Source organism: Engraulis encrasicolus, chromosome 8 (genome assembly GCF_034702125.1).
Source record: "Engraulis encrasicolus isolate BLACKSEA-1 chromosome 8, IST_EnEncr_1.0, whole genome shotgun sequence".
In the NCBI taxonomy this organism is placed as follows: domain Eukaryota; kingdom Metazoa; phylum Chordata; class Actinopteri; order Clupeiformes; family Engraulidae; genus Engraulis; species Engraulis encrasicolus.
The window spans coordinates 24,377,353-24,401,122 of record NC_085864.1 but is presented as its reverse complement, the minus strand read 5'-3'; the positions used below and the strand labels follow the sequence as shown (position 1 = coordinate 24,401,122).

Below are 23,770 nucleotides of genomic sequence, written 5' to 3'. Positions count from 1 at the left end.
CATGCACTGTGTGTCCCAATGCGACGACACAAAACACACATTAGTTGAAATGATGTACAATACATCACTTTATATTAGAGTGATTGTGTTTTTAGGCCAGTGTGACGGTGGTGGTGGTGGCGGCAGTGCCCAGTCCCCTGAGTGCAGTGACATGAGCTGTCAGAATGTGCTCGCTGTGTGTCAACTTCCTCCCATGGTCAACTCAGGGGGGTTGTGGGTAACACAGCAGTGCAATGTACGGTTACACTTAATTTGACGCCGGCATCGTACGCACCCCATGACATACATCATAACAGTGTCAAAAGGGTGTCACGACACAGTCGTGAATGAGTCATAAACATTGTCAATATTGTTAACATTTTATGGTCATGAAAAGTTGACATTGTTTGGGACTGTCTTTACAAAACCGAATGTTAATTCATGTCATAAAATGTTCATGACACTGACATAATGTTTATGACATGTCACTGTTATGACACTGTCACATCATAGATATGATGCCGGCGTCAAGTAAAGTATTACCCAATATACTGTAGACATTATACTGGCCTACAGTGCTGCCATATCTCTGATAATCACAAAAACACACACACATAGACAATACATACACAGTGCATAATTGTTGCACACTCAAAAACACAAAAGGGGAAATCAGACCCTTGCAGATCATCCTAGAGAGCCCCATCCTTACATCTTAAATAAATGTGCCTTTTGATTTAATTAATCAATAATCATTTCCAAGTAAGTATGTACGTAAAAGTACTCTTTTTATTTGAGTAATTTATTTCTGCTAATGTGCATATTTTAATATGTATTTCTGAGTTGACAGTAATTAATGAAAAATATTACCTGTTTATTTATTTATGGAGATATTTATTCTGATCCTTTATTTATTTTTGGAAACGGGTTTTTATTTTCTGTGCTGTCTTACTTCTCTGACTTTGTGCCAACGTGCTGCTTTGAGGTGTTACATATCGTGGGTTTGTATCATTAATTAAACCCTCACTCTATATTTTAATGAAATGTTTGCTCTCCAAATATTGTGTGTACGTTTTTACTTCAATGATATGGTCCACAACCGTAACTGCTGTGATGTCCAAGAGTCTCTCTCTCTACCAAAGGTTAATAACATTTACAAGATAAGACAGCTGGACGAACCTGCTATGTTAATGCATAAATGTTAATGCTGCCTCGATGTAGCCTAGGCTTACTCTTAGAGAGCATTCAAACATTTGGTAACACTTTATTTTAATGGTTCACTATTGCAGTGGATCTACCACATTAGGTACAGTGTAGGCTAACCACTGTAACAATATTAAATACCATGTAATACCAGTGTAATACCGTGTACCAACCCTTACCATACATGTAAGTATAAAAATGGTCCATGGTGTTACACTGGTATTACATGGCATTAAATATGATAACAATGGTTATTACACTGTACCTAATGTGGTAGATCCACTGTTATAGTGAACAGAATAAAGTGTAACCGAACATTTATCCTGATGCCTTAGGCCTACTCCACCCATGGTAGCGCTGGACCTGTACATACTGTACCCTCAGGAAATCCACTAGGTGGAGACTATGGGCTCTGACTGAGTGTGCTTGAAAATTCTCAATGGCTTAGAGACTGCCATCATGTTACATAACATGGCATGGTGAGAAGCAGAGAAAGAAAGAACACAACACACACTTCATTTCATAAAAATATATACATTACATTTTTAATTGATAACATTGCACTGAAACGGATATTGTTTTCAATCAAAGTCAGTGTTATAAACGGTTTTGCATGTTCAATCTTGACAATGATGTAGACTTTGCTGCATGTAACCAAACCAGGGGTGCGTTTCTTGAAAGCATAGTTGCTACTAGCCAGTTAGGAACTTAGGTAGCTGGCAATGGGAAATTGCATGGAAAACAACAAAGTAGCTAACAAAGTTAGCAATTATGGTTTTGAGAAATGCACCTCTGTTCTATTGAACAGTCACTCTGGAGCAGACCAGGAGCCACAAATAGAGCAGTAGCTTTGCCTTGCCGGACACAAGCAGTTCAGTCCAAAAAACACTCCATGTTAAGCCTGGGCCCGGCCGGGTGTTCAGGATGGGCTTGGTCTTACTATCAGACAAGCACCTAATCAGTGCATGGGGAGGGAGGAGGGGGCACATTTCAATCTTCAACAGAGTTCAGCCTTCCGTCACAGCCTGTTTACATACATACAGCCTTCAAACTCACCATCCGACCCATGCCTGCGGTTTACCTAGGGGCACTGTTGAGAGAGCGCAGCCCATTCATTCTGAATAGAGTCTGCACTCCTCTGTTGGCGCCTCTAGAGTGCAGTACCACCCGGAAAAGTGGCGAGTAGAGTCTCTTCTAATACCCTTAGAGCCTCTCTGATTCGGTTTCACCAAGTAATCGTTTTTGAACGTCACAACCAAATGTTTGGTGGTTGCGGGCCCTGTGTACAACAAGTTACATACAGTAAGTACAAGGAGAGCAGCCTAATAGAGCAGGCCAGTCATTGAAGGGTGAAGTATTGCTATTGGCCATGGTCTTCCTTAGCTTGTGGCTGCATGTTGTCGCTTGTGCTTGAGGATCTCTGTGGAGGTGAGGGTCAAGTCCTTGTTGCAGATGTCACAGTGGTAAAGCCGAGACAGGGAGGAGGTGGTGGAGGAGGAGGATGGGGGGGTCTTGGAGTCATCAATAGCTTCTGAGAGAGAGAGAGAGAGAGAGCTGTGAAACTAGTCTGGCATCAGCAGAGCCCAGAACTGCCTTCTATACACTCAGAATATTTTTTCTGAGCAATGGATCATTGATAGACTGCATCCATGTTTCAGAAATTTCAGAAACTGAGGCTAGGGTGGGATTTATCAGGCAATTTAGTGCAAGTCCATAAAACCCAAAGACACACACACACGCGCGCACGCACGCACGCACGCGCACACACACGCACACACACGCGCACACACCACACACACGCACACACACACACCACACACACACACACACACACACACACACACTAGTTCTCACCCTCTTGCTTGCCCTGTTCCTCAGGGGGTTTGCATGTGGCCTGGTGCTGCATGCGTTCCAGTGGGGTGAAGGGCATGTAGAGGGCACAGTGGGGACACGTCCAGAAGGTGCGCAGGCACTCGCTGTACAGGTCACTAGGGTCCTGGGACATGACAAGACACACAATACAATCAAATTAACCCATTGGTGCCTATAGCACCTGCAGAAATGGCTCCTAAATGCTAAATGCCATTTTTGGGGAAAGTTACTCAGTCAGCCTATAAAAATCTCTCAGCCTCTGAAGCGCATAAAAGCACGAGATAAGTTGCATTTAAGCACTAAGACACTCGTCTTGTGTTAATTTAGCTCTAGCATACCAAGATTTTTATTAAAATTGTCTCAAATCTCATGAGCCTGGATGTTGCGTCATGCAGCTCCTGGCACCAGGGCCAATGTTGCGCAACTCAACATCCAGCATCAATGGGTTAAGTAATTTATCAGTGCTCTCCCCCACCCCTCCATGACTGAGGTATCCTGAGCATGGTACCGCCCCGCCACACTGCTCCCTTTCGGGTGCCATTGGGGGCTGCCCTTTGCACAGGTGAGGCATAAATTTCATTTTGTGCAGTGTGTGCATTGTTAACTTGTGTGCTGTGGAGTGCTGTGTCACAATGACAATGGGAGTTGGAGTTTCCCAGTTTCTCAGTTCGGCTTTCATGTTTAATTGATGTGGACATAAACAATGCCTCTGGTCTGTCCAATCTAATCGCTATTTGTTTAAGCACAAGTGCACAAGTGCTAATTCACCAGTACACAGGACACATTACAAGGTAGGTTCTACCGATATGGCATAAACTGATGTGATCCTGATCTCGCAAGTCATGGCATGGTACAGGTAAGCCAATATAAGATTATGAAAAAAAGTAGTTATTTCCAATTTGCAGAGAATAAAAAATATGGTTGGTTGGTTAACTAATGTGTGTGGTTAATAAAGTTGAAGAAAGTTGAGTAAATGCTCCTGCATGTGTGTATACATATAAATGTGTCATTACTATGCCAAATATATACATACTATATATAGCACAATGACGATGTATATGTATACAGGAGGATTTACTCACCTTCCTATATACAGTCCTGCCCATTTAGTATTGCCACCATTGATGTTTAAGCACGTAAATATCTCCAGACAACAAATAAGAAGGTCAACCATAGTATATAAATTTTGAATGATTGACAATACAAAAGTGTGAGCCCCTTACACTGAGGCAGTTGTATGTGAAGTAGCTGCTGACGCGGAGTCCGCCCTTGATGGGGTCAGGCTGCGGGTCCCAGCCTGGGAAGATGGTCTTGAGCGCCTGGGCGTCCGCGGCCGTCACGTCTCTCTGCGGACCAATGTACAGGTTCTGGGACTGGAGAGCTGTAAGCCGCCGTATGGTGTAGTTGACCTGGCCGGAAACCAACATTTGTTGTAGCATTTTAGTTACTGGTATTAGTTTAGTTTAAATCATTGAATCAGTAGAACATCACATCAGATAGTCTCGTAGACTAAGATCAACCGCAAACCACATCTAGCCAACGTAAAGGAGTGTGCTCAAGTTCGTCCTCTTAAGGCGACGTTGTACCCTCCTTCTTCTCTATTGTCTCTTTTCCACTGCTGGTTTACTGGTAGGACTACAGCTCAACAAAGCATGACTCTGCCGCCATGTTTTGCTTTTCGAATAGGCACAAAGCAGCTCAATCGTAAAGCAAAAAGTGGCGGCCGAGTCGCACTGTGTCAAGCTGGAGGCCTACCAGAAAACCGGCAGTGGAAAAGAGGTATATGTGCGCAACTGCCATCTACAGGGCTAAGGGAACTCTATTTATTCTCAACCTGCGCTGGCCTCCTAAAGACCAGTTCACCTGACGTCAGAATGGATCCCAGAGAAAGTAAGGGCTTGAATCATCTCCACCTTTTCCACCGTCTCTGGTGGTGACATGGCTCACCTCTGTGTAGAGCAGGAAGCGCACCAGCCTCTCGCTCAGGTGCTCCAGCTCGCGATGGGAGGGCCTGCGCTTGCACAGCTGGGCCTGCAGGAGGCGCTCCCACTCGGCCCGCAGCTCCAGCGCCGTGGACACCACGCCCAGCGTCCGCTCGCCGTCCGTCAGGCACAGCTCCAGCCAGCCGTCCACCACCAGCCGCGTGCACTCCCCGTTACTGTCCAGGCAGTTGGCCACCAACAGGAGAAGCTGACAAGACAAGACGGGAGAAGACATGGTCAACATCATGGGAAACCTATTCATTCATACGGCATGGTGTTTAGGGCACATCACACTAAACGCATGAGCGGCCATCCGGGTACTTTGCTCGTGAATGTGCGTTATGCCTCTTTTTGGGGGAAAACAAACCGAATATCTCATTAACCTACAAACCCCAACTCCGATGAAGTTGGGACGTTTGGTAAACAGTGAATAAAATCAAAATGGTATCATTTTCAAAACATTCAATCTATTCATTAGATGGAGAATAGTGAAAAGACAACATATTAAGTGTTAAAACGGAGAAAAAAATACTGTTTTGGGGGACATATGTACTCATTTCTAATTTGATAAATCCAACACGTCTCAAAAGAGTTGGGACGGGGATCAGTGAAAGTTAGTAAACATCCAAATAAGAAAAAACAACAAAGAAGAACATTTCAAAATGAATTGTACTGACGGACAATATAGGTGTCCAGGTATAAGATCATCACAGAGAGGCTGAGTCACTCAGAATTAAAGATGAAAAGGGAATAATTACCATAGTTATTACATACATTTTTGAATTCCCTTTGATTTACCACGATTGAGTGTATATAAGACATATTTTTGTTACTGAAATCATTGTATAGGTTCATGACATCATGAAATATATATTGGCTGTAGTCTCACTCTAATTCCTGGAGTGCTAGAGCTATTGAAAATTGACCATATTAAGAATGCTTAATGCGTGCAAATGATACAGGGGTGTAACATTCTCCTAAGCACCTGAGCTCACTTGAAATAAACCCAGAAGACATGGGAAACTGTCCTTTGCTTACAGAAGTCAGCAGAAGTTGTAGAAGTCCATTCTTTTTGACAATAATAGAGCATTGCACATCCTGTGCTACAGTGAAAATGGACCATCCAACTTGTGTTAGTGCTAGCTTCAAAAGTCAGCCTCCATGATGGCATGCGGGTGCAGTAGTGCATTGGTTAAGATGTTCTCACTCATCTGTAGAGTTAAATACAGTGCTGAATGGTATAAATGGGTTTTAAACAGCATGAAAAGCCACTCATGCATTATATTTTGAAGGGAGATCTTCGATTACTGCCACATAGTAAGGTCAAATTGCATTCTCTACTATGTTTTAACAGTTTGGCTCCATCATAAGGACCAGCAGGTGATTAAATGGTGGGTTTTTGGTCAAGACCCGTCACACTGTAAGCACTACAGAAAGGAAAACACTGCAAAACATGACAAGGAATACACCCACCATTTAAGCTGGTGAAATCATGTCCAAGATAGGAATTAACACTGTTTTTTATATAAAATCATCTCATCGGTTAATGTATTTAACTGTTAAGTGTTGTCTTTTGTTTTGTTTTTAGTCTTCCTCGACATTTGCTGCCATTTATTGTCCCCGTCCCAACTCTTTTGAGACGTGTTGGATTTATCAAATTAGAAATGAGTACATATGTCCCCCAAAACAATATTTTTTCTCGGTTTTAACACTTAATATGTTATCTTTTCACTATTCTCCATCTAATGAATAGATTGAATGTTTTGAAAATGATAGCATTTTGATTTTATTCACTGTTAACCAAACGTCCCAACTTCATCGGAGTTGGGGTTTGTACTAGCTACATCGTGTAGCCTAAATGAACACAGTCCATGCTCAGCCACGACTGTTTGGCTATATCATTTGAGCAGTGACAACACAACACATATTCGGCATGTTGAGCTACCGTATGCGTTCATACGGTATGATGTTTGGGGAACATTACAATATGGGAATGTGGGAACTCCTATGAGTTAACAATGGGACTAGGTTTATTTATTTCACAAAGAAAATAATTTAAAAAATGCTGTTTATCAAGAGGGATTCAACATGCACACATTCATTGCTTTTCTCTGAAAGAATTATGACCAATTTTAACCTTCCAAAACAGTAAGACAATGTAAATCAATTCATGTAAATTGTGTATGTGACAATCTGGTTGAGTGTTTGTGCGTGTGCGTGTGGTCACCTGTAGTGCTGGAACTCGTACACAGTTGGACACGTACGGCTTGTTGGTTTCCAGCAGCGTGACGAAGGCCAGCAGCTGATGTTTGCCAGTCTGGCCCTTATTTAGCCCTGCCAGGAGAGAGACGAGACAAGAGTCAGATCGGAACGAGTGTGTAAGGTAGCATGGGACTTCCCAGGCTAATTGTTAATACCATTTAAATGTAGTATGTCTGTCATGCTTCACTTTCATAGGGTGAAACCATTATTTAAACGTGGTAAATCATTTCATGAGGCAATCATTTCATGAGGTAAAATTCAGTGTTCCATTCTGACATCTCAATAGTCAACAGGTTGTTGCAGCGAATCAAATCGATTCAAAAGAAGCAAAACTCGAAACAAGCAAAATTAGTACAATATTAAACTTGGCAAAATATTTTTTGTGTCCCCCGGCACAATAATATGTAGAACCTAGGCCAGAGATACTGGATATTATACATTATACTCTTATAATCTCTGCCTAGGCAACATGATGAAAATAGAATAATTTCTGTTAATGTGGATGTGGTCTGTGCAGGTGACCTGCGAGTGCCACTTACCTGGCCCGCTGTCCTGCTCAGGAACATGGAGACACTCAGGGTCACTGGCAAACACACTGGTGGGGTGGATGACCACCCCCTGCTTATTCCGCGTGTGAAATATCTGAAACACCAATTAAAAACATATAGCACAAGCCTGAACAATATATATTTTTTCCAATACCATTCTTTTCACCAATTCCTCAATGTTAGACACACATTTAACGATTAACACAGTCGGGTTATTGAAAAACTTGAGTAGCCAAATCTTTGTAAGAATGTTTCATTGGGACAATGTGTGCTTCAAATGGCTACCAACATTCTAACACACTTGTGTGTAGACACAACATTGTCACAATCCTCCGTTCTCAACAAGCCAATATTCCAGGTTCAACATAGCACATCCCTATTTGGTTGATGCCAGCATAAAGACAGCTAAACAGTGAGCGAACCGATCAAGGAGGCTTTCGGCAGACTATGTGCGGAGCCAAAATTTTTGGGTGGCAGTACATAAGATGGCGTTGCCAGGCTAATGATGATGATGGGGATACTGAAATCTACATGCATTCTTACAAGCTGTTAACACGCATATGGATATTTTTGAAAACCTTGTTTACACATAAGTTTAGGAATGCACCTCTCAAAACTTTTATTTATATAATTTTAAAAATGTCCCATTTGGGGGGCTAATACGCACCTGTCACAATGGAGTTTTTACTTTTATTCACATGTGTTTACACGTGTACAGTATTTAATATCTGCGGACGCGGCTGGTCTGGGATAGCCTGGTTTTACCAGACCACATTACAGTAATTACTTCAGAATTCATTTTAGGTCTGGGTCCTCTGTGCCCTGGAGCACGTGGGCGGGAGGAGTGAGCTCAGCACTGGTTTGAAATGAGCTCTGACCAATTGCTGACAGTTGACGTTCATGACGCAAGTTATTATGCTCCCAAGTGTGTTAGCTTATTGGCCGAAAACGCTGGTTGTCTGACAACCCACTGAAACTCCTCCCCAGAGAACCGTAATCAGACCATTCGTGGATTACGAAGGAATTCAAAACAAATGATCTGGCCTGTCAGGCAAGGTCTGGGCTGGACTAGTTCTAGACTGACCTGCTCTGAGTCCTTGCGGGTGGCGTTGTGCTCGTCAGGCAGAGCGAGCTGGGGGTAGAGGCCGCGGCACAGCAGCAGCTTGAGGAGGGCCTGGCGCCGTGACGACAGGTCCTGACTGGCACTGGCCACCTCCTGCAGCTGGTCAACGTTGTGGCGCAGCTTAAACTTCACCTCCTGCAGGGGGCGCAATAGGGAACAGGGGCAGCCATGGCTCAATGGTTAGAGTGCTGGCCTTTAGATCAGAGGGTTGCATGTTCAAATCCCACCCTTACCAGCACCGTCATCCATGGCTGAGGTGCCCTTGAGCAAGGCACCTCACCCCACACTGCTTCAGGGACCAGAACCAATACCCTGTACCTAAGTATCTGTAAGTCGCTTTGGATAAAAGGCATCAGCTAAGTCTAATGTAATGTAATGTAATGTAATGTAACAGGAATAATCTGTCAGTAGTGCTGAATGGACTCTGTCAATCAGTCTGGCAAAAGCCATGAGGAATCCGTCTCCGTGGACGATGGGAGATGGTCTGATCTTACTCTATCATTTAAATTAATTGAAGTTCCAAACTCAAATTAAAACCCATTTTGTGCTTTATTAGCATGCCTGTTACGTTATAGCGTCGCAAAAGCATACAAATAGCAAAACGAAAGTGTGAATATAGTTACCTTAACCAATCAGTAACGGAGCTCGCGGGTGAGTTCTACGTCACCACTCTCAATAGACGAGTACATTTATGGTTTAACCCCCAAAAAAATGTATACAGAAGGTTTTTAATGGATTCTATTACTATTGGGCCTGCTAAATGACATACTAAAAATCTAGTAAAATCTGACTTTGGGAAATGAGTTTTTTTCAACATGGCTGCCATAGGCTTATTATAAGGGTCAAGAGACACTCCAGGTGAATAGGCCAAAAAAATTTAGCTTGCCGATATCACCATGAAACTTAATCCGGTGATTACTCACATATTTGTGAGAAAAAAATGTATTGCAAGTTTTCTGAAATGTTATGTTTTAATATGGTAATTGGACTATATCTAATTAAATATGCATTAAATTTCAAAATGCAAAACCTCAAAATCTGAAAAAGCCAAGCTCAAAATTACTCTTTTATTTTGTTTCTAGTAAGCCAGAAGATATCTTCAGAAGAGATTATGGACATCTCTTTTTGTTTTGTAGTAAATCTAAAAATCTTTGTGCAGACACACCAGCTAGCATTTTTTTTTTTCAAAACATGATTATTTAACATCTAAATAATTGAGTTTTATGTGTCTCAAGTTCTTCCAGACATTCTTTGAGTCTGGTGGTATCATTGTTAGCATGTATCAAGGGCAAGGTCAGCTGTCCTCAAATCATAGCCTCTCCACAGAGGTGTCCTAAGGGCTGTTGCTGGGACCCCTATTTGCCATGTACACTATATCACTGGGCCATGTTATCTGTTCTCACAGCTTCTCATACTACTGTCACACCGATGAAGCACAGTTACTTTGTGCCAGATGACTCCACGGTCACACACATTTCCGCTTGCCTCTCTGAACTATCCACAAGTATGAAGGAATGCAACCTTCAGTTGAGCCTCGCCCAAATGCACTGCTGGTGATCCCAGCCAAAGATTTAGGTTTCCATGATATCAAGCTCAATATGGATTCTGCTACTGTTGCCTCAAATAAGGCCACAAGAAATCTAGGTGTCATTGTTGATGACCATCTATCATTCTCTGACCACATAGCCTCAGTTTCCCAGTCATGTCCTCTTTCTCATGCCCTAATTGAATACAAGGCCCTGACCCAAGGCCTATGACGCTACAACAGGCCCTGCTCTGGCTTACCTGAAAGCTATGCTAAAGCCCTATGTCCTTTCAGGACATTGTCTGTCTCCAGTACCAACCGTTTCACCTTGCCCTCTACTTACACATGTAGTGGCTCCTGTCTATTCAGTTCAGCTGCTGAAAGACCCAAAATACCTAATAACACCTTGATTCATCACTGATGATATGCCCTGACAAACAGCACATGGATATTATCATAGCAGTAGTGTCTTTATCCACCCAAACAGCACTCCAAACAAACAGATCCTGAAAACATGTTAGTTCATGCCAATGTAATTATCATGTAGTAACCTTTATTTTTAAAAACTTTGATCTGGAAAATGACACCTTTCCTGAAGTCAGATTTTCCTAGATTTTTAGTATGTTATTAAGGACACTTGGAGGTAACAAAATCAGTTGAAAAACCTTTTGTATCATTTTTTTTTGGGTTAGGTCTTTTTTTGCACAGATGTACTCGCCTACAACTGTTTGCTGATTGGCTAAACAGTGAGAGAACTGAGCTCGAGGCTTTTGCCAGACAATGTGCGGAGACAAAATCTTTGGGTGGAGTACAAGGATGGCGTCGCCAGGCTAGAATGTACGCACATTTAAGCAATTCGATAACCAAATTCAATTTGGTTAACATGATCTGTTCAGTTGATTTCCTTGCATGTTCATGATCTAACAGTGATAAGAGGACGAAGAAACCTTGTGTCTTGAACAAACCAAAATATTGACAGAAACCTATGTGTTTGACAATAAACAAATATAAAATATCAGTTTATTTTGTTTACATGAGGACTTGAATAATATATAAACTAAACAATCTCAAAAACCTGTTAATTGTTTGTTTTGCTAGGTAAACATGTCAGGTGCTTCAAATGAACACCAATTAACTTGATTCTTCAGCCAGGTGCAGGATAACTGCACAAATTGAACCAGGTGAACTGAATTATGTGATAATGAAATCACAACTTCTGAATCCACACTTCTGTCTGAAGAGAGGGTTAAGTGATGCATCATCCATCTCATATCGAGAAACCACACTTTGAAGTCTGGGGTCTGTAACATCAATATTATGAAAGATTTCAGTTTACCTTAAAGGTAGAGTAGGTCTATAGGACTGTGGCCAGCGTAGGCATTGGAGCTATGCTACCCATCCCCAATTTGTATACAGGGTTCCCACTCCAATTCAGATATAAAATTCCATGATTTTCCATGACTTTCCAGACCCAAAAAAACAGAATTTCCATGACCACTTGCGTAAAAAGAAATGACGTTAATTTTTTTTTTTAAGTGTGAAAACCGACGCAACACCACTGCCAGCTGAGCTCATTGCATTCTAGAATGTTACACATTACAGCGCGAAACCAAACCGTCTCTGGCGGAGCGTTGTAGTATAACCATGCTATACACGAAACAAAAAAGTGTTTGCTTCTACACAACTATTAAGAAAATTCCATGGTGTAAGTGATGCATGTTTTTTTGTGTATTTTTTGCTCTCTCTTTCTTCTTCTTCTTCTTTCCTCTTCTTAGCTGAGTGCTTTTTATTTCTTTTTGTCTTTTTTCCCCCCTGTAAATACCCTTGCAGACCCTTGGACTGAAATGATGGTCTCAAAGGATTATATGGACTGAAGGGACTATATGGACTATATGACTACTGTATATGCACCAGAGCTTGTTATGAATGTAACCGTCTAACCATCCCACCCACCCTTTCCATGCCTTTCCATGACTGGAAAAAGTTTTATGAAATTCCATGATATTCCAGAAATTCCATGACCCGTGGGAACCCTGTTTACATGAATATCTACTCTGTAATAAACTAATATTTACTGGACTAAGCAAAATACAGTACGTTTTACAGCCAAAGATGTCTATTACAGGAATTCCAGCTTTGTAGTATTAGCCCCAGTTACACACCTGTATGTCCAGGTACACACCTGTATGTCCAGGTTCTGCCCGTCGCCTTTCTTCCCCCTGGCTGCTGCTCCGTCGTCATCATCTCCAGATGAGTCTCCCGCGGCGCCGCCGTCTCCTCCGCCCTCGTCCAGCCGCAGCACCTTGCGGCGAGCGCCCTCCTGCAGGTCATGCTCCCTCTTCAGCTGGTGCAGCTGGTGACGCTCGGTCAGCCTCTGGCGCCGCCGCTGCTGCTCCTCGGGGGTGGTCGCCACCCCTCTCTCCTCCTCCAGCAGACCGTGGCTCCTCAACAGCTCCTGGAGGAGGATTCGTTTGTTTGTTTGTGTTTGTTTATTGCCAGTTAAGAAGCTGTTGGTTCTTTTTTTTTTAAATATTTTGTTTTTTTGTCTATTCGACAGGACATTGCTAGAGGTGGACAGGAAGCGAATGGGGAGAGAGATGGGGAGGGGGAGGGCAAAGGACCTGGGCCTGGAACCGAACCCAGGTCAGCCGCATGGTAGACGAGTGCCCAACCGGTTGGCCACGGCAAGCCTGCTGTTGGCTATTTCATGTCAAATACAGGCAATGAATTGCACTTTACATATTATAGACGAACATTGATATTAATAATTACAGTAGCCTCTTTGTGCAGACAGGGTCGCCGCCAGCTAGGTGACACCAGCAGGGTTTTCTTTTCAAGCCGACCAGAATGAAGCTGGTGCCCGCACCAGTTACGTTCGGCACTAAAGTGCTTATCTGCAAAACGCCCGTGTTCATAATTTGCTCTGAACCTTTTCCGCACGTGACTGTTTTACCCGGATGAACCTGCTGACGGCCACGTTGTCATCACGATTCGCAGGGAGAAAAACCTAGTACATCTGTGGCGTGGACACGACGTCCGGTTCAGGATTAGGTGCGGGAACAGGCACCGGCACGGTTCTCAGTTGGCCTGAATGCGCCCTAGGTGGCCCCATACCTTAAACTGCCTGCGTAGGTTGACCATCTCGTAGAGTCTCTGCTCCTCCAGGCCACGTCTCCTGCACCACTTCCTGGATCCTCCACCTCGCTCGCCCTTCACCTGCACACACCACACAAGGGCCATCTTGGAAGCTGTGCACACGTATATGGATATTTTTGAAAATGCTTTTTTTTGGCCTCTAATTTACATGTAAATAGAGTTTCAAAATGCACATTTAGAAACATTTAGGGGCTAAAACGAACCTGTCACAATGGAGTTCTATTTTTATCCCAGTCATATTTACCCAGCAAACGGATACAAAAATAACCGTATTTAAAAATATGCACATATGTGTAATCAGTAAATTAATAACGGGCCAAGCCCAAGTGCACATCCAGACCGCAGTCAGAATGTTTCATTTGGCCCAAAAGCCAGAAAGGTGATGATTTTCTCCATGTGAGCTATACAAAAATTGAGGCGTCAGACCTGCACCCAGGCGTTGAACGTGTTGAGGAGAAGGAAGGGGTCTCCTTGGTTGCTGTGCAGAGGCTGGCGTGCTGTGGCGCAGTCTGGGTTGTGCTGTGCACTTCTCAGGAACGGAGACTGGACACTCAGAGCTGCAGCGACCGTCAACACGGGCTCCACGAGGTTAAACAGGGAGCCAAGCACCAACATCTTTCCTGAACACACACGGACACGGACACACACAGAGAAAGAGATGCAAAAGATAAATAATATAAAAGAAATAGTATACAAATACAGTAGTGGCATGAGCAATATTACGTATATCCATTTTGAAACATTGTGGGAAATTGACTGTTTTTGTATTGGGCAATGCATTGCATTGCAAAATGCATTTCATTCAGGTTTAAAAAGTATGCTCTCAAAATATTTGACTGGAAAGAATTGACACAGATGATAGGATGTATGAACAGTCATTTCTAAAAATAAAATGCAAATGTCAAAAAATTGTGCTTGTGTCATTTTGCTATGAAACTCTAATGGCAATACAATTAAAGCTTAGTCCAATCTTAGGACAGGCCTCATAAGCAATGTAACAAGGGTGTTTAAAGGTAAAAGTAAGTGTTTGAGAATACGTTATAGAATACAGATGACACTGTGTGGCAATGACTGTAAATGTTACTGATGTAAGTCGAATGCCAGGGCAGCAAGGTGTTGTAATGTAGCGCCCCCTCTAATGGGACCCATGTCTCTCCTCACCAATGACCACGTCCACAGGCAGCTGGGCCAGCAGGCTCCCGATGGTGGTGAGCTCTCCGGAGACGTCCAGGGCCCCCTGCTCCCTCAGGTACGTCATGGCCGTCTGGATACTGGAGGCCGGGGGAGGGTCGATGAAGGAGAAGGAGCTAGGGTCTCCCAGGCCCATACTTTTCATCTGAAAAGACACAAAAAGGCGCGAAGCAAAAAAAAAAAAAAAAAAGTAATTTCCTGATGCAAATTCGGTGTTTCGTCGACTTGCATCTGGAAGGGGAACTTAAGCTATGATTTGGAGATCCTACTTCCATATGCGCAGATTGACTCAACAATTGTAGAACTGAACCTGGGTAATATTTATTTAGGAAATAAGCATTTTTTAACTGCAGTGCTGCTTCAAACGAAATGCTGTGTGTGTGCATGTGTGTGCGTGTGTATGTGTGTCTGGAATATTGTACCTGCAGCACCAGAGAGTCCAGAGCCACTCTGTGAATCTCGGGGACGGGATAGGGAGCGAAGGCGTCGTAGTCGGACTCTGCGTAGAGGCGGTAACAGACCCCCGGCCCTGTGCGACCCGCTCTGCCTTTCCTCTGCTCCGAGCTGGCCCTACTGATCCAGAACTCCTGCAGACGCTGCATCTTGGCCTTCGGGTCAAAGCTCATCTCCTTCACCTTACCTGAAGACAGGGGCAACAGCATGGCAGAAGCAGATTTGATTAAGTATTCAGGGGCTGCATTGCTTTTCTCTGATTAATATATTTTGTTTGTTTCATAGCTAAGAAAAAAAGCTCAATTCAGATGATCCTACTGTATTACACTGTTTTGGCCTTGGGTCAAAATTACTTATTTCACTTTACCTGAGAATGAAAGAATGAATGAATGAATGGTTTTTTTTTTAATTTAATTCCACCTCTACACTAAGTCAGTTACATATGAAAAGGAAAACAATCTGCTATTTCTTTGATATTTCTATTTATAACTATCACTAACATAATAGTTACAATATAACTACTATGCCAACTGGAATTAGAAGCAATAACAAATGAGTAATGTGCTAATTGGTTGCCGTCTGTCTGTCCACAAAGATACTGTACATACCTGAATCCACTACAAAGCGCACTCCATCGATGGTAACGGACGTTTCAGCTATGTTTGTGGAGATGATGCACTTTCTGACACCAGGGGGAGATATATCAAAAACCTGGAGGTGGAAACAGAAATGACACAGGATTTCCAGTTGATGGTTAAGGGCAGCATTATCTCAGCATTCCTCCTAACTGTGATATTTCTATCTATAAATCAACATTAGACAGAAATCAACGCTTTCATGAAAATTAATCCATTTTCTTTTCCCTGAAGTCATTATGCATGTAATGTTTTTTTTTTTTTTTTTTACAAAAGTCTGGATAAAGGCAACAGATAAGTTTAATGTAATGTAAGACCATATCCTCCTGAACCAGTGAGTGTAACCCTGTACCTAAATAACTGTACATTACACTACCTTTATCCAAATCAATGTCATGTAATCTAATGTAGAGTCAGTGACTGTAAATAAATACCCTGTAGCTAAATTGCACTACATCACTATTAGCTGAAGCCTTAACGGAGGCCTAGATGCACCCAAGTGTGTGTACTGTACTTAAAAAAAAAAACACGAACCCTTCTTTGCATCTGGACTTGTTGTTCTGTATATTTCCTGTGCACCTTGTATTTGCTAGTGATGTTGGCTTTGATTATGTCCTCTTTTGAAAGTCAATTTGGTTATAAAGCGTCTGCCAAATGCAATGTAATGTAATGCAGATCAATATGATGTAATGTAATGAAGACCCCATCCTGCTGAGTCAGTGACTGAAACCAATACAGTATCTGGTACTTAAAGGGACACTCCACCCATTTTGCATTAGGCTTTCCATTGATAGACACCCAGTCATACTTTTGAATGGTCTTTCAAAAATCTCTCAATTCCCCCTGAGATTGGAGAAATCCACATTCATCTCTTAACACTTCCTATGTCAATGATGTAAAAATGGTCATTTTGCATCATCGACATAGGAAGTGTAAGAGAGGTGGATTTCTGTTGAGACTACAAGCCTTTTTCCCACCTTTTCAACCCCGCCCATAGGGGGTTGGACCTAATGCTCTAACAGACCTATCACAGATCAGTGTCCCAGTGCTTTTGAAATCACTGGCATTGAGGCTCCAGTAAGCAGTGTTGCCAGATTGGCTTGTTTCCCACCCAATTGGGCTGCTTGGGATGGCCGTCTGCGGGTAAAAATGGCATTTTACAGGAAAACTCGCCCTATTCCAATCGACATCAATAGAATTGGGCGGGATTTAGTGCTTCCAGGCGGGTTTTGAGCATTTTTTGGGCTGGAAATCATCAGCCTCATCTGGCAACACTGCCAGTAAGTCACTGGCATAGCTGGAAAGGAGAAGCTGGAGCACACTGCAGCTTAGTTTTCAAGACTTTATTTTGTGCACACACCCGACCAACGTTTCAGTGTTGCTACACCTTCTTCAGAGTCAAATGATGGCAAGAGAGAGACACACATTTCAGGACTTGACATTCACAGGTGATCCCACTTGGTTTGGCTAAATTGGTCTCATCTCATTGCAGGTAATTGACCCCACCCCCCAACACCAGGACAAGATTGCAGACAATTAGACAGAGAGGCTTTGTGGAAAGGCATTTTGGATTCATACTCTAAATTCAGTGGAGCCTCAGGGCATAAATGAGGAACACAATATGTCTTGCTCTCTGTAACAAATTGTTCCAGCATCGCGGCTGTGGTCTTCTAATAATTGTAGCTGTGGTTTTATTGACAATGTTCTTGGTGTATTGTTTTTTTCACTTTTTTATTTTGTTTTGGGAAGTTGGCAAGCTGTCTAATTGTCTACAATCTTGTCCTGGTGTTGGGGGGTGGGGTCAATTACCTGCAAAGTAGGATCACCTGTGAATGTCAAGTCTTGAAATGTGTGTCTCTCTCTTGCTATCATTTGACTCTGAAGAAGGTGTAGCAACACAGAAACGTTGGTCGCGTGTGTGCACAAAATAAAGTCTTGAAAACTAATACCTAGTTCAAAAAGTCGAGAATCCCAAGAAAGCCGACCTAAAACCTCGGGAAAGTGGGCGTGAAGATTTGGTGACGCAATGTCAGATCGATAATTATCGAGGTTGATCTCAGGCGGAAGTATAGAACAACGAGTTCCCGAGCTTATGTTTTGTATGACGACACACGCATCATCAACATGGCGCCCATGCATGGAACTAGCATGTAAACAGTATCAGAAATGCTAAATATCATCTTGTAATCACTATTAACAACACCAGTTGATGTCATTCAATTGCAGATGTACATATGTCAGTACTGCTGGTATCTGACTGTTTGATTTAGTCTACTTAAGCTAAAATTATATGTCGTGGGTGTGAAGGCTCAAGGTGAGGTGAAAAAAAGAAAAGAGAACCAAAACAAAACACGCATGAATCCCGATTGTTCCGGGATCAGTGGCGTTCATGCGCCAAACTCCAGAACTCAATTGTCATGTGATGGTGTCGTCAGCTGTCTCGAGAGGTCCTGAGCTGGTGAAGGCGCCATAAGCTGCAGTGTGCTCCAGCTTCTCCTTTCCAGTGATGTCTGTCCCACTGTGATGCACCTGCAAGCAGGGTTGCCAGATGAGGCTGATGATTTCCAGCCCAAAAACTGCTCAAAACCAGCCTAGAAGCTCAAAATCCCGCCCAATTCTATTGATTTCTATGGCTAAAATTGGGCAGGTTTTTCTGCTAAATGCCATTTTTACCCGCACACGACCATCCTAAGCAGCCCAATTGGGCAGGAAACAGCCCAATCTGGCAACACTGCCTGCAAGCTGAGGGAGGGATGATGCATAGAGTCCCAAATAACTGGGTGTGGCCTGTGGAACTTGAGCATTGCCGTGCATTATGGGGATTGTTGTCACAAATCCACAAGCACTAAAAAGTCATTTTCTGCCTTTTCTTGGCCAAGAAGGCACCAAATTAGAAATGTATGTTACTATTCTACTATACATATGACCCACTTTCAGTAACATATTCATGTCTCCACCGGTGGAATGCCCCTTTAAGGATAGGTAGGATGGTGGCCAGAGTAGGTATTGCAACTATGTTGCCCATTCAAAAAAAATATCTTTTCATTAACCATTTACCAAGTAATGAACTGATATTTAATAGTCTGACCAAAGCACTTTTGTACCTAAAGATGTCTATTACTGGAAATTCAAAATGGCGCCGTGGACAGAGAAGATCCACCTTTCTATCTATGAAAAAGGACATTTTCCCAGTCACAGGACACTTCGAATTTGAAAGTGGTGCAAAATACTCATGGAAAACATTTTTTGTGAGATTTGTGAATGAGCAGCACAAATTAAGGGGGAGTAACCAACCAAAAATGTGTGTATTCATACAAGATTCTTGACACCTGAATGTCCCCCTGGGGATCAATAAAGTTACTCTTCTACATAATATTACATATTATTCAATATTACACTCTATCTTTCAATAATTGCACTTTCTCTCAAGCAATTGTAATGTAATGTAATGTAATGCAATGCAATGTATAGAACACCTTATCCTGCTGAACCAGAGACAGGGTGCTGTGCAGCGGCAGGACGATCCAGCGCTGTGTGTGCGTGGCGTAGGTCTGGCAGGCCTCCTGTATTGTGGAGATCTCCGCCACGCCGCTGAGGAAGAGCAGCAGGTCGCCACGCTCCTCTGGAGGGTAGCGCTGGTCGATGCCCTGCAGCACGCGCAGGTACGGCCGCGGGTCCAGCTTCTCCGAGCGAGACGCCATCTCCTCGGGGGGGATGGGCTGGTAGATCACCTGTAGGTGGAAGGTGGTGGAGAAGACTTTGCAGATTTCAGGAAAAGGTGCAGGACAAAGACTGACTGTAATTTTTCGCAGTGAAGAGTTCGCACACTTAAATCCTTTTTTGTAGTTTTTTATTTATTTATTTCATGGCTGGATTAGGGATGACCCCCAAAAAAATCCCTAAAATAGTTTAATATATATATATATATATATATATATATATATATATATATATATATATATATATATATATATATATATATATATATATATATATATATATGAGAAGGTGGGGGGCACTCAGTTGCAAATGGGGGGCATTAGTCCATTATTCCATTACATTTCATTTCTTAATACTGAAGGGTTTATTGGCAGGCTTACAATGAGGTCAAGGGGCGTGGGCTGGCTCATGATGAGGTCAAGGGTGCGTTTGTCCAAAAAAAAGTCTAGACTGATGCATGCAATACAAACCTGTATGGGGAAGAGTCTGCCTGGCACCTGCAGCACGGGCGCACCCCAGAAGTAGTCGGAGAAGAGCTTGATGTTGATGGTGGCGGACATGAGGACCAGGCGGAGGTCGGGCCGGGCGCGCACCAGGGCCCTCAGCACGCCCAGCAGGAAGTCACAGTGGAGGTGGCGCTCATGGACCTCGTCCACGATAAGCACCTGGGGAGTGTTCCGGTAAGCAGGGGGTTAGAAGCCGTTTACACGTACTGTATATGGATCTTTTTGAAAACCCACGTTAACGCATAAACAGACATTTAAAACAAGCTTTTCTAAACAAGTGTTGGTTCCGTTCTTGTTGTGGCAGTTGTCATTTCCTGTTTTTCCATGTTAGAAATACATTTGAACTACACAGGACATGTGACCATTCTGTTCTTGTTAAATATCAGAGGCTCCTTCTACGGTACAGACAAGTAGTGAGGTGTAAGACAATGGCCGTGCTGACGTGTGCATGTCAAAGAGATATCTAAATATATGCATTATATAACCTGGTACTGGCTCAGCAAAGGGTCCGCCTGGATCTGTCTCAGTAGCAACCCCTCGGTCAGGAACAGAAGCTTGGTGGCCAGAGTGCGTGTGGTCTCAAAACGGATCTGGTATCCCACCTGCAAAGAAAAAGCCACAAAACACAGGCGATGAGTACACTGGTGTTGGCAATACCGCCACATGTAACAAAGGGACTTCAAGTTCCTGTGAATACATGTATGTTCTATGTTCCATTTCTTTCCTCTATTTCCTTCAGACTTACCTTGGATCCAAACTGGTTGAGACTCTCAAAGCTGACACGCTTGGCCAGGGAGATGCATGCGATTCGTCGGGGCTGGGTGCAGGCGATGTTGGTGAACCCGGAGGCGAGCAGGTACTGAGGCACCTGGGTAGACTTGCCACAGCCAGTGTCCCCCGCCACCACCACCACCGAATGGCTCTTCACCAGCTCCACTAGCTTCTCCCGGTAGTGGAAAATAGGCAGGCTCCTCTGCTCCTGACGAAGTTTAGCCAGCTTGTTAAAGCTCTGCTTCTGGCTGAAGTCCAGGAAATGGAGTAAAGCCAAGCGACAGTCTGCAATCTCCTGTTTCCCTGGGCCAGATTGAGTTTGACGTCGATACCCACCACTGCCTTCCATTTTCTCCTCCACATCCTTTGTACAAACTGACACATTGATTTTGTACCTGGCATCATATTCTTTAGGCAGTCCTAAGTCCATCGAGCCACTTTTGTGGCTTTTGCTGCTGCATTTGGGGTCATCATATTTACTGTCTTTTGACCCTGACATCTCCCTCCTAGCTCTGAAACGCTGGAAACGCTCAAAGAAAGCCCAAAAGTCCTTGTGCTCCTGACTGCCAGCTTGAATGTAGTCGTGATTACGGAAAAACACTCCATCTATTTGCGCGCGACATAAGGGGCTATCCCAGTCCCATTTGTCCTCCACCTTCACGGACGCCATGCTGTCACACCAGAAGACCTGCGAGTAGACCATATGACAGCTCAATTCATAATTTGTCTCACTGCAACACCTAGCATCATTGCATTGCAAGCACCATCTGCATGTAGCCTACCAGCGAAGTCAAGTCAAGTCAAGTCAAGTCAAGTAGGATTTATTGTCAATTTCTTTACATGCACTGGTCATACAAAGAATTTGAAATTACATTTCTTGCTTTCCCATGTAGACATAGACTAAGCTAGGTAAGGACATAGACAGTATAGACATAGACAGTACTCATACAGACATTTAAAGTGCAAGACTGGACAACAGAAGACTTGTAGAGAACATACATTAAGAGGAGGTAATTGTTGTGCTTTTGTGCTTTTCCTAAAAGTCCTTTATAGCGTTCTGACATAGTAATAGTAGCATTTTGAGGAAAAATAAATATTAAAAAGCAAACGCATAATGGTTAGAAAGTGCAGTCTAAGTCCGTTCCCATGCTGCAGTAAACACACGCAGGGATATGATAAAGCACACTTACTGACTTGAATATATTCTTACTGTACTGTGTCACTGAGCACACAAATGGTGCACTTGTGCACTTCAGTGTTCATGTTTCAGTGTGTATGGCGTATTAGTTACGCACTGAAACATAGTGCCGAAGTGCACAAGTGTGCCTTTTGAGATCCAGCCTAGGATTTTTTAAGGAATACCAATTTCCTCAACACCATGAAATGTAAGGTAATCAGCTATCTAGTTCCCTTGTACTTATGCGCACTGACTTTTCGGTTGGTACTCACTGGCAGGGTTTATTTACCCAAGTAGTAGGCTACTTGTTCTTCTGTATCTTGTCAAAGAATAACTTCATTCTCTGGTCTTGTTGTCTGGTAAACAAAACGGTGCCGCTCAGTGTGTTCTTCTTCGGGGGTTTGTGTCAGCCGGCATCCAGAACGTTGCTGCCATCTATGGGCCTAGCGTCTCAGAGCATAACATAATGCTCCCAGTAGGCCTACAGTTTTTACAACATCCAAAAAGTAGTTTCCTTGTTTATTTGGTTGATGATCATTTTAAACCACCTAATAAAATCAGTTTAAATAGTATTATTTGATAGAGATTATTTGACTGTTTACATGATGCATATTTGATCAGTTTATACATCTAATTGGAATAAAAGTGCCCATGTAAACATAGTAAATGTGACCTATCCATTCCAAGCCAATCGCATAGGTCATTTTCACATTATGTCAGACACCTTCTATTCCGTGCAGTACATCCATTTGAATGTACAGTATTATGCATTGACTGTAATCTAGACCGCTGTCGTCACACATTGTGTTGTCAGTTGCTTGAAATGCAGTAGCGATTTTAGGAAATCTGAGGGCCTGGGCAAAGAACAATTTTGAGCCCCCCATTAAATTATTACATAAAGATGGAAAACAGGAATACCGTAATGCCACAACGAGTTCCCTGATTGGGCGAGGCCCTGTGCAATTGCCCAACCTTACTCAATGCAAAAACCGCCAATGTTGAAATGTATGCCACCCATTCACAAATGTGATCTATTTGATCTAAGCTGAAAATTCTTAACTACATCATAACAACATTGTTATGGCATTACAGAGAGCCTTAAGTGACATATCAAGACATAGCTATTAAAATTTTGGTGACATAGGTCTGTAATATGGGCTCTGCGCTAAGGGGGAATGGAATCAAAGAATAGAAGCCACTGTGAATGAAGTGACATTGTGGGCAGCATAAATTCTGAAAGTAAACTACCAAAAATGACACACCATTAATGATCCTGTATCCATTAAGACCCAACATGTCTGATAAAAATTGAACTGAAATGTTGTCAACAGTCAACACTGTAAGTATGCATAGATGCTGCAGCTGGTCTTAAGGTAAATACCTACAGTGCATGCGTTTCCTGGTCTTTAAGGGTTAAAAAAGTCAAAAGTGGAGATCAGCATCACTTGTCAGACGGGTTCCTCTTCCCCAGGCGTGTGGAGGCACGCAGTCGCATGTGTCCTCTATTCCCACTGCTGACTCAGAGTAAGGAGCAAACTATTTTTGGTGCATAGGGCGGAACACAGAAACTCCAGGAAAACACACACCTCATTCAATTTTTCCACAAACACAAAAAAAAATCACATGTGGGGGCAGAGATAAAGGGAGGGCGAGCAGGGCCATGTCCA

At 43.0% G+C, this 23,770-nt stretch overlaps 1 protein-coding gene across 2 annotated transcripts; it reads right to left on the bottom strand.

Moving 5' to 3' along the window:
• Positions 1–1,706: 1,706 nt before the first annotated feature.
• dhx34 (DEAH (Asp-Glu-Ala-His) box polypeptide 34) lies at positions 1,707–22,479 on the bottom strand. Of its 2 annotated transcripts, XM_063204367.1 has the most exons (18): positions 22,376–22,479; positions 20,901–21,614; positions 20,641–20,757; positions 20,120–20,314; positions 19,406–19,660; positions 15,903–16,005; positions 15,264–15,481; positions 14,812–14,986; positions 14,077–14,270; positions 13,609–13,710; positions 12,677–12,949; positions 8,931–9,104; positions 7,838–7,940; positions 7,264–7,370; positions 5,002–5,244; positions 4,278–4,463; positions 3,037–3,178; positions 1,707–2,713 (listed from the first exon to the last, which is right to left on the bottom strand). In XM_063204367.1, the coding sequence occupies exons 2-18, from the start codon at positions 21,594–21,596 to the stop codon at positions 2,562–2,564; spliced, it is 3,435 nt and encodes a 1,144-aa protein (XP_063060437.1). In that variant the 5' UTR covers positions 21,597–21,614; positions 22,376–22,479; the 3' UTR covers positions 1,707–2,561. The 2 variants fall into 2 exon arrangements, with proteins under 2 accessions (XP_063060437.1, XP_063060436.1); XM_063204366.1 differs by lacking the exon at positions 22,376–22,479 and having other exon boundaries at positions 20,901–21,646.
• Between the last annotated feature and the right edge of the window lie 1,291 nt (positions 22,480–23,770).